This window comes from Malus domestica, chromosome 17 (genome assembly GCF_042453785.1).
Source record: "Malus domestica chromosome 17, GDT2T_hap1".
Taxonomy (NCBI): Eukaryota; Viridiplantae; Streptophyta; class Magnoliopsida; order Rosales; family Rosaceae; genus Malus; species Malus domestica.
The window spans coordinates 7085597-7097022 of NC_091677.1; the positions used below are offsets into that span (position 1 = coordinate 7085597).

The following is an 11426-nucleotide window of genomic DNA, read 5'->3' on the forward strand; positions in this document are numbered from 1 at the left end:
GAGCATCACTAAATCACTTTCACTTTGTTATCAACCAAACTAAGGCACAGAAGTACAGGAGTACATTTCCTTTCCTTTACCCTTTACAGATCTTTATCCATTTACAAATCTTCTTCCCTTTGCAAATCTTCGCTATCCAGGCAAACTCAAATTCACAAAACCAGAAATAGATGGTATTATTCGTATGTAACTATTTATAATGTGCTTTTCGAGAACTGAAGAAGTTGTAATCTGGCTGCCTGTTGGAAACCATGACGTGATCCTTGTAAACGCAGCCTCTACCAAAACGTAATGCATTATCGTCCAACGTTCTGAGCATTTCTTTGAGAATTTCTACACTGTTAGAAGTAGATTCGTTTGAAGAATGTACGGAAGGTGTTTTGGGTTCAAACCAGCATTCACCCTACAAGAAGAATATCCACAATAAGTTTTATATGCAGAATAAAACTGACTCTGTCCAAAACAAGAGTGAGTAGAGAGCCTCATACTAGGACTTGCTCAAAACTCGTGATATCATTATTACAGCATATAGTGTTTCCCGACACTTCCAAACTGTCACGGAGCGAGGTTTTATAATTGCTTCCAACCCTTTCAGTGATTAAGTGTTGCACAGAAAGAGTGATCTTGACTGAAATCAAAAGACAAAGAGTATTGATTTCTTACATGTGCGTTGTACCTTTGCAATCCTAACACAGGGCAGAAGATGCGACTTGCGTACTTATTGGCAGGATCAACTGAAATAGTCCTCCGTACAAAATGTCCAAGTGAATGGTAAGTCAAGAATGTAGCACGTAAGTTCCCTTCTGGAATTCGATATATAGGATACCAGGCCACCGAAAACCTGAAAGCCACATTAACCCAACATTCTTAAACATGCTAAGAATCAGTAGCAAACCACATAAATTGAATAGCAAAGTTGATTCTCACCAAGATGCAGGATGTAAATCGTGCAAATTCAGACAATCTAACTTTGACGGGTCACCAAATATGTGATGATTAGAAGTTCCAACATCAGTTAGCTCCAAAATTCTGCAATCAATTAGAAATCAGGTACATCAAAACTAGTAACCAGTGACATGTATCTCAAAATCAAAATTACTAACATGCAAATACGAGAAGTGAGGAATACTCAGAAGTCCAAAACAAGACATTAAATTAGGAACCAATGTAGTTGAAATAATCATTTGGGGTTCTTTTTGCACTTTCATCATTGTTTCAAACATGGATCAACCATATTGCATCATTGTTCGATTTTTTTCATGGTCCATTTCAATATCTATTTGGAAGTTTCTATCCCTCATTCTCGAGTAAAAAACTAGGTTCCACAGCAATTTAATAATGTGTAAAGAAACCGAACAGCTAGAGAAGTAAACAAATATTGTTAACAATCAATCCAATTTTGATTACTATTTCTAGAAACTTTTCCGCTGCAAGATGAATAGAACAATAAGAAGACGAGAGTGGCAAGAACATACTTATTGTAGAAAGGCAAGATATCCTAGTATAAGAGTGGCAAGAACATACTTATTGTAGAAAGGCTTTCGCTGATATGGCTGCTCAGACTCAAAAAATTCAAATATGAGCTCTGAATCAGGTGAACAATCTAGAGTCAAGGGGACACTTCCATAATGTTTCTCTGTCCCTGCCTGAAGATGGTTGAGCTCAGCCGCTTTTGAAGAATGTGTTGCATTCAATGTTTTGGAACAAGAGTTTTGGGGTTGAAACAATTGAACAGCGGAAAGGTAAGGAACAAAATAGGCATGGAATGGCATTGAACTATTGAGGTTTTTTGAATCATCTGCCTTGACATCCAATCCGTAGTTCCCTGGTTTCTCATACCAGTTCCAAACAGTGCGAAGTGATAAATTCGGTATCTGGTGCTTGCACAGGAAACCATGAGACATCTGATCATCCAAGCAAATAGAACATTTTTTATGTATATATGAAGATGCAATAACAGGAGCAGCACAGTGGATGAATCTTTCAAACTCCGCAAGTGGACATCCCATTGTAAGCTGAACAAGCTCAGATGCTAATTGCATTCTGTAAGAAGCATTTAGACCTTCCACTGCCATTTGTGAGCCAATCAGGAACTCGTCGGTGGCCCTTGGTCTTCTACCATTTGCTTCATAACTGTTACTTTCAATGTTCTGATTCTCTATTTCAGCAGCAGGCTTATAGAATTTTGGGCACTGATAAGACTCTGAAGGCAATTGATGGCTAGATATTGAGGCTGTGCATCTTGTATCAGATGAAGGGAAAGGAATTTGACCTCCTTCCTGATGGTTATCACTCAACTCCTTACTTAAAACTGGTAAGCTAAGGTTTAAAGCATTGCAAGTTCCAGCAGAGCCAATCTCATCATTTCGCCTGGACTCTTTTGTACCAACAGGTTTCCACTGATGAGAACTTGGTCCAGAATTAGCAGCTTTCCTAAACTTTTGATCACTGTGATATCTGAACTGAGAGTATGGCATACTGTCCAAAGAAGCATACGAACACCTACCAAAGTTATGCTCCATGATTGGATTCTTCCCGAGTTTGTATGGTCGAAAACCATGACTGGGAACATGATGAGCATGGTAAAACGTTCTTCTTGCAGTGTCTCTAGTCTGGTAATGGTACATACCAAAAGGAACCTGTGAATACTCTTTTTTCCCATTGAAATTCTCACGCCTATACAAATTAATTGATGTTGCACAATCATTTTCCGCGCCTTGAAATTTACTTGGTTGTGAGACACATCTATGAAAACTCCCATTCAACCTCTGCTGAGAAAAAACCCACTGTGATGATTCATCCCCTACAAATGCTCTTGGCGGAATTCTCCGATGCATAGATGACTGTTCGTGTCCCATCCCCTTAAACCCATAAGCAGCATTGTTGCTAGGCAACAACCCATCTCCAGAAAATGAATCATGCTCAACCCATACCTGATTCTGCGGCGGATGAACATGTTTTACTCCATATCTGTAACCTAGTTCCTTCACCCAATTCTTTCGTGCTTCCCGCTTCATCTTCCAATAGTGACTTAAACATCTGTTTTCCTTTCCATTTTTACCGCAGGCTCTCCCGGTTCCAGTCTCGGTACCTTCAGAAACACCTCCTTTCGAATCTTTAACTTCAACCTCAAGAAAACTACTACTGCTTGCATCATCAAACCCACAATTGCTCATCTTTGAAGAATTACAAGAATCCCGCACACCAACTGACGATAAATCCTGGGTCTGGTCCGAAACCCCATCACAAATATTTCCTTTCTTCTTATTCTTTTTCTTCTTCTTCTTCTTCTTCTTCTTCTTCTCAGAAATCATCCCATCAGGAACGTCCGTACATAAAGGTACAGGATTAGGTTCAAAATTTCCCCCCTTCTGGTCCACCATCATTTCTCTTTCATAATCTTTAGAGGGAAAACACACAAAAAGAAGAAAAGGGTTTACTTCAATTTCAAGAAACTAGCACACAGAAATTCGATCTCAATCGAAGAAACCCAGAAAACCCAAATCTTAATGTTGTCTAATTGTGAAGAAAAATCCAATCTTTTGCAGAAAAAATCACAGAAAGTAAACCGAGAAATGCAACAAGAGCTACGGAATATTGAAGGGAAACTATTTTCTTGTAAATTAAATTGGTATGGAAAAAAGGAAATAAAAGAAAAAAGTTGCAGAGAAAGTACCTGAGAGAGAAAGCAGAGGGCGCGCGACGGGAAGTGGACAAGGAATTTGAAAGGCAAAAATTAGTTGGGTTTTTGGTGGGGGTTTAACGGTTCGTTATGCTTTAAGCGCCGCTTGCTTGCTTCTGTTATGGTGTGATGAGGGTGTACCACTGTTCATTCAGTGAGCCTTTGGATGTTTGCCACGTGGATGGTCATTTTATTATTATTATTTTTTTTCTTTGTTTGAGTAATGAATTCATCTCACAACTTTCTATTTGAGTAATATTAGAAAGATTAAATTTTTTAAACTAAATAATGTGATTGTAGATGATTGAATTATTAATTAAGTATCGATTAACGTGCTTATTTCTTATTAATGACACATCATTTGATTTGCAATTTGATTTAAAATTTGGTCTCCCTATTACTTTTTACATTTACAACCTTGTATTTGTAAGAAAAGGAGGGTAGGGTAGACTTTGGAGTTTAGGGTTGTGAAATATGGGAATTTGGGGGTGATTTGGGACTTATTTTGTGCTAATGAGTGCGATTAAGGTTTCAATTTTTGCTTCAGCATTTAACACATATATTTATGTCAAAAGATGGTGCAGCCTAATTGAGAAGGTAAAAATTTGGGCGGGATACTTGGGTAAGATGGTCAAGGTACCCTCCATTTTCTGTCCACGTCGGCGAGAATGCATGATTTGCACATATCAAAATGCCATTTAACGCTCTTGTTTGGGAGAAGTTATCACATCACTTTTATGGTTCAAGTAAAATTGTTCGAAAAAGAAAAATAAAGTTTTCCAAATTAACAGTCCATCACTTATGCATATAAAGCTTTAATTAATCAAACAGAAACAAAATTTATCTTGATAATTTGGATAATAATCCAATAACATACCTAATCAGAAGCTATCTATTACACACACACACACACACTAATAGACACAATTACTCGAGGATCAAACCAAATGACCACATAGAAAAGGCACATCAAAATGCTCACTGATGCTCTTCGGATCCCTTGGAGATGGTTGAAGATGGGGTGCTCTTGGTCTGAGAGGAAGCAGTCGATGTGTTATTGCTCCGCGGGCGCGAACTCTGGCTCGAGGATGACTCAGTGAAGAAAACTATCTGCTCCTGGTCGTCTCCAAGCAATTGAAGAGCTCTCGGAATTGGTGGCAAGTTGACATCGGAAACTGCCTCGAGGATTTGCACCACCTGCCCCATTGATGGCCTCTGAGCTTCATCATCTTGGACACACCAACATGAAACTCTACAAACCCTAGTGAGCTCTTCTACGTCGGCATTGCCATCGAGACTCGGATCCAATAGGCTCAACACATCGCTTTCTGGAGTACTAATCTGGCTAGCAGCATAAGCTGGGAAGAATCTAACTTTCCCATCTTCAGATTGCTCCGAATTTCTTCTCCCTGAAACGAATTCAAACAGCATCATTCCGTAGCTGTACACATCCGCTTTCACTGTGATCGGCACGCCTGAAATCCACTCTGGCGCAAGATAGCCTCTTGTCCCTCTCATGGTTGTCAGGACCCTGCTAAACTCTCTTCCAACAAGCTTTGCAAGGCCAAAGTCTGCCACTTTCGGACAAAGTTCAGCGTCTAAGAGGATGTTTTCTGGCTTTATGTCACAATGTATGATGCAATCTCTGCACTTCTCGTGAAGATAAGCCAACCCTCTTGCTGTCCCAAGTGCAATTTGGTACCTTGTTTTCCAATCCAAGAGCCCCGGGCCCTTATCATTGAAAAGGTGAGAGTCCAAAGATCCGTTTGGCATGTAATCATACACCAACATCCTTTTAGAACCTTCGGAGCAGAACCCACGAAGGCGGACAAGATTGACATGCTGGATTGTCCCAATTGTGCTCACTTCTGTTCTGAATTGCTTCTCCCCTTGGCTAACACTTTCAAGCTTCTTCACTGCTATGACAGACGAATCGGGCAATGTCCCTTTGAAAACAGAACCAAAACCTCCTCCCCCCAATTTTTCAGAGAAGTTCTTCGTTGCATCTTGCATATCTCTGTACCCGAATGCCACCAACGAACCCTCTACTGCTTTTCCCAATCCTTTCACTCGCTTTCTCCGTCTCAAGATTGCAAACACAATAAGGCCTAAAAGAACTGCTACACCGGCAGTTGAGCCTGCCACAACACCAACAATCAATCCCTTGTTACTTTTCGAACTCTTAAACTCAGATGCTGCAAGTTTGAGGTATAAAGTTCTTCCCTGGTCGTCACTTGACTTTAGTTGTTGCAAATCCAAAAGCTCTCCTTTCCAAAACGAACATCCACTTCTGTTGTAAGCATAAGCAGTGCAAGAGCAGTTTCTAAGGCAGAACGATTCACATTCCGCAAAACTCCCAACCTCCACAGACTGTTCATTTTCAGGCAATGACATGCTAGGAAGTTCAAGAAACTGGTCTGGCTTCCCGTTAGCACTAGTAGCATTTTCACAATAAAGACGAGTTTTTCTCGAACACCCACCAGAGTAGTCCATCAAATCCCAATCTCTCTTCGACTTGGGCTCGAAACCGTTCAAGCAATTACAGGCGAGGTTGCTTTCCTCATTGCAACTTCCGAATGCGCCACACAAATCATAAACTTCGCATTGCTTTCTCGGTTGAGACCAAAACAAATTCCATTGCCTGGAGGTATCCAACCATGTAAGCTGTTGAATCTGCCCCGAAGTATACATCACGAAACGAGATATTCTCTTAGGATCATAAACAGAATAGGTGAAATAACTTTCGGTTTCGTTCGTAAAGTAGCTGAAGTTGTATATATAATTGAGCCTCATTTCCGGAACCAAGCTGAAAATCCTTGATTTTGGATCCCATGATCCACTAGTCCAATACTGTCTAGACCTATTCCACAGTATGAGATACGCATTGCTTCCGTTGGGGTCTAACTCGAGCGAGAAAAGACCCGGTGCAGGATCCTCCGAACTCTTCCATGAAGTAAGAATTTGGGTTTGTTTGGTAACAGTGTTAAACCCAATCCTACCTCCTGGAAGCCATGTGTGAGCTGGATGATCAAAGCTTTGCCATAACGCCTCCGACGTAATATTACCAGACCCCGATCTCAAGACCAGGTTTCCGGTATCCAAAAGACGTGCAGTGGTGGCGGAGGAGGAGGTTAAATTCGTTGACCAAATGGGGGTTTTGGACTCGTTGAAGAGGACTAAATTACCATCTGAAATCCTCAAAACCGAAGAAAATCTGTCGGAAACTGGTTTTTCTCTGTTTGCCACCCAAACTATGGTTCTCTCGGATACCACTTGTTTGGTGTACCACATGCCTATGTAGAAGTTTGAAGAATTACCTGGATTGAAGAAACCGAGCTCGAAAATCCCAGCGGCGGAGACAATGGTTTGGTCGCCGGAGAGAGATTGGTTTGCGGTGATGGAGTCGGCTGCAAGGGAGACATGGGTTTTGAGATAGCAGAAGAAAAGAACTGAAAGCACCAATCTTTGCTTGGTTTTGGCATCCATGGCTGCTCAGAAAAATTTGCAGACAAAGTTGAGAGAGAGATTTCTAAGCCAAATAGCTTTAAATCGTTTCAGTGGCCAAAAGTCATGATCGTGTGGCTAAAAGTCAAAGGTGAGTTTCTTTGGTTTTTTTTTCCACAAATCCCACTGAGGATCCATTTGTTTTTCTGCAAGTAAAGTTTTGTCAGATTTGGAGAAGCTAAGGTCAAGCGGTCAAGCAACCAAACAATGGAGGGATTGGACCACATAAACCATGTTACTATGTGAACAGAGTTTGATCATATGTGTAACTTTGTCAGCCGCAATTGACTTGACTAGGTCTATTCCACAGTATGAACAGAGTTTGACTAGGTCTATTTGTTTTACAAATTTTTCAGAAGATAAAAACTTTATAAGAATATTGAACTATTAATCAACTTATTAAATAATTATCTAGAAGCTACTGTGTGAGAAAAATTATCAAATCAAATATTCGAATGCAAAAATTACTACGGGATGGTTCAATGGTTGTAGCCAAATTTCAGATCCATATTATCTATAGCATATTCTAGGTTCGATTTCTGTTGTTAATGAATTGCACATTAGTGATTAAAAGGAATCTAAAATATCTCTGCGTGTTTTTCTCATTCCTAAATAATGAATTATCCTGATGAAATCATTGGCCGGTCCCTTTTTTAATAAATATTCAAATGCAAAGATTGGTCATAGGTATGTGTCAGACTAGCAAAAATATTAGTGTCAAAAAAATGATGGATTGTTTAGTTGAGAATTTACTCCAATAATGGTCAATTTGTATTACATTTCTTTAATCATATAAATGTTTTGTGAATCACGTTATAAAGAACAAAATTTGTAAAGATGTTAATATTTTGTATGTAAGATAACGATAACACATCAATAAATTTCGCACTTAGCATGTAATATACTACTATAATAAATAATTTATGATTAATATCGTATTATATTCCGTCGTCTAATAAATAACATACGTCGTGGCATAGAAAATAATTAAGGTGGTAATATATAAAATACAAGCACGCTTTACATACGTTTGAACAAATTTTTATACCAACAACAACAATTCATGGGTCATAACCGTTTCCACCATCTAACCAACATAAGATGAACAATTAAGAAATTGGACTGATCGGTCACGAATAAGGTAAAATTCTCAACTAACCTCCTTCAAATATGAAGAAATGAATAACAGTAATTCGTCAGCTGTTGTCCTCATTCTGTAAAAAAAAAAGAGAAATCGAATTGAACCCCACTAATGTTTGTCTGTTATTGTGGTGCGGTGTTGAAAAAGCTACACAAATCACTTTCTTTGATTGATTTTTGTTTCAATGCTAATTTCTGTTGTTGTAACCTTTCTTCCAGGGCAAATATTTTTACATTCAAATTAAAGGTCTCTGTAACTGTGAGGCTGGCGGTTCGGCAGATTCAATCGTCACGGGGTCCACACGGAAGCAATCTCAGCCGTTCAATCCGTTGTCTGTTGTTTGTGTGATAAATGTTCAAACCTACCTCGGTTGGGATGATCATATACTCGAGACGAAAGGTCCAAACATTCAACGAACGGATGATCAGCCTTGCGTATGATTTGGTTGGAAGTTTCCATCTTGACCGCTGGTCTAGTCTTTTTTCTGCGTTAGGCCATCTCCAACCGAATAGTCAAAGGGGTCAGAATGTCGAAAATAACCCGAAAATCGTCTCCAATTGAGAGTTAAGCTAGAGGACTCGTGGGTTCCACGAAATTTGAAAGGGCTAAAGGGCTGGCCCATTCCATCTAGCCCCAGGTTCGCCAAAATTTTTGCTTAAAACTGTCGGATTTCATGTCGAATATAACTGATAGGAATAAGAGCAATAGTGTTGATTATAACCGACACGAATAGTAGGCCAAAAATTTGAATCCAATGGCTAGTTACCGTTGGATTCAATTTCTTTTTTATTTTAATTTTTTTTGGGCCAAATTTTTTTTTAATGAATTTAAATTTTTTTTTTCCTATCAATACCTAAGACATTCCTACACTATTTCTCACATAATTTTCACCATTTTTGAATTTAAGTTGTTGTAGTTTTTAAATTTAAATAATAAATTATGTTTGATCCTTTAACCCTCGGTTGGAGACCGTTTTTTGTGACAGGGCTAAAACGAGCCCTATGACCTTTGGGCCCTCGATTGGAGATGAAGACAAATATAGTCTTGTGATGTTCATTAAAATATTAATATCTTGGAGGGCCAGAGGACTAAAACGAACCCTCTGGCTAGTCATCTGTTGGAGATGGCCTTATGTCCTTGCTGGCTCTGTTGGCAGCTCAACGCCAAGTTTCCCACTTCATTGGGAGATTTTGTCGTGTAATTAGTTGTATATTGGTTCTGTTTTTAATTTCTCGTTTGCACTATTCAAATGAATAGTGTTTGGGTCTGAATTTTATTTTATTTATGGCCATACCATTGCTTTAAAGAATGGTCTTTGTGGGTTTGGGCTCCGGGTGGGGTTTGTTTTGGTTGGCTACAATTGTTTTTGGCGGATGGGGATGGGGTTTAGGCACTGAATCACCGACATAGAGCAGGGCGTGAGCTGCAGATTGTTTAATTCATCAGCAGTTTTTTGTTTTGCCTGGTGGAAAAGTTCAGTCTTGGTGCATCCTCTGACTAATTTAAAAGGAGTATGATTCTCTCTTTTCTTATTCTCATTCTCTTCCATCTCCTCCTCTCACATATTGTTTTTTATCTTATTGTCTTTATAAAAAAATCAATATAAGACGTTGACGTAGTTAAACCATAATCATTCAAATAGGCGGGGAGGAAAGAGAGATTATGAGGGGAGAGAATCCTCTTCCAATTTAAAAATGGTTTCTTGATTGTTTAGTTTGTTGAACAACATCATTTCCTACTTTCTAAAGCTCATTTTCTTTATTTTAGCTCAGACCGACCCACTCCACTCTCTCTGTTTTTGTGATTCTGGGTTCCGTTCTGCCATTTTTGCTTATGAAGAAACCTAATTGCAGGTTTCTTTTCCATTTCCAAGCTTCTGTTATGCTTTGTGCTGCTGTATTTTTTGTTGTTAATGAGGCTCGATTGAAATATGCATCAATTTGATTGAAATATGAATCAACTTGATTGATTATGCTGCTGTATTCTCTCTCTGCATTTTTTTCTTTTTCTCTTTTTAATGAGGCTTTATGCTGCTGTACCAAAATGATGAAATATTCATTTTTAATGATAGTTTTATAATTGTGTATGTTTTACTTCGGGGTTTTAATTTGATCAGTGTGATTTTTTGTGATTAGGATTTAGGACCTTGGTAACTTGGTTGTTAGGAATTTGTGTGTTTACCTCCTGATCAGTATTCAAATTTAATTCATCAAGTCCCTTTCTTAAGAGGGATCTATTTTGATAAGAAACAAGACCTTACAACTGTTGCATTCTTCGGTTTCTTGATTGTAAAGTCTTTGTACCATGTCACATATATATTAATAGATGCTTAGGTAATTGTACGAGAAGTTATGCATGCATTCTTTTGACAATCCTTTCCCAGAACCTGATATGAGTCTAACTCTGCTTTGGTCATAGCTCAACATGGAAACGTTATGGAATATCTTCTTTATAAGCGTTTCTAGGCTCTAGCCTCCTCTTTTTGAGCAGAACAAAGCATGTTCTACTTGAGCTCAAATCAAACAAAGAGAGGGAAAATCAAAATATACCATAAATAAAAAAAAAACTTAATTTATTAAGATGTATGGAGGAAAGGTTTTAGTCATTTAAAATTGGGTTAAATTAACGATGTTATATAGTGATACTAATTTGATGCTTGCGTGCATGGTGATGCGAGAGGTTCATTTTTCCTGTACTGCAGGCACCGTTTGGACCGCAAGGAGCATAAAAATCACATCGACTAACAGGCATGCTCCACCCTGAAAACCATGTACTATGTCATCTGTCCACTTAAGTAGATCAATCCGCCCAGTTGGATTCACCTTAAGCCTCAATTTTATTGAACTACCTGAGACACCATAAGAAACATACTCCTCATCATCGTCAAACTTGTAAGCAACGGTATAAGCGTTTCCATTTGATGATGGATCATTTTCGCCAGAAAAATCAAATCCTCCCTCTTTCTGCTTCGAAATCTTTGTTGCATAAGGTTTAGTACATAACAAAAACATGTGCAGTATAACACTTACCGTGTGCCAACAATCTTGTTGGTATTTGCATTAGTTTGACACTTTGATTCATCCCAAAAATCTTCCTGTC

The 11426-nt window shown here is 38.7% G+C and overlaps 2 protein-coding genes across 3 annotated transcripts; both read right to left on the reverse strand.

The window, feature by feature from the left end:
* On the reverse strand, positions 1-3783 carry LOC103404763 (uncharacterized). Of its 2 annotated transcripts, XM_008343719.4 has the most exons (5): positions 3677-3783; positions 1525-3400; positions 928-1029; positions 664-841; positions 1-403 (listed from the first exon to the last, which is right to left on the reverse strand). In XM_008343719.4, the coding sequence occupies exons 2-5, from the start codon at positions 3384-3386 to the stop codon at positions 191-193; spliced, it is 2355 nt and encodes a 784-aa protein (XP_008341941.3). In that variant the 5' UTR covers positions 3387-3400; positions 3677-3783; the 3' UTR covers positions 1-190. The 2 variants fall into 2 exon arrangements, 1 of the variants encoding a protein (XP_008341941.3); XR_011578331.1 differs by lacking the exon at positions 1-403 and having other exon boundaries at positions 802-841; positions 1476-3400.
* A 698-nt stretch (positions 3784-4481) lies between these two features.
* On the reverse strand, positions 4482-7412 carry LOC103404764 (G-type lectin S-receptor-like serine/threonine-protein kinase At2g19130). Its single transcript, XM_008343720.4, has one exon. It carries the CDS (start codon positions 7166-7168, stop codon positions 4661-4663), a length of 2508 nt encoding a protein of 835 aa, XP_008341942.3. The 5' UTR covers positions 7169-7412; the 3' UTR covers positions 4482-4660.
* Positions 7413-11426: the final 4014 nt, after the last annotated feature.

Bases quoted from the DNA above. Each gene is read 5' to 3' on its own strand.
- LOC103404763 (XM_008343719.4), bottom strand. From the start codon at position 3,386: ATGATGGTGGACCAGAAGGGGGGAAATTTTGAACCTAATCCTGTACCT. The intron at 1,030-1,524 runs GTATGTTCTTGC...AATTGATTGCAG, and splicing joins CGAAAGCCTTTCTACAATAA to AATTTTGGAGCTAACTGATG. The intron at 842-927 runs GTGAGAATCAAC...TGTGGCTTTCAG, and splicing joins GATTTACATCCTGCATCTTG to GTTTTCGGTGGCCTGGTATC.
- LOC103404764 (XM_008343720.4), bottom strand. From the start codon at position 7,168: ATGGATGCCAAAACCAAGCAAAGATTGGTGCTTTCAGTTCTTTTCTTC.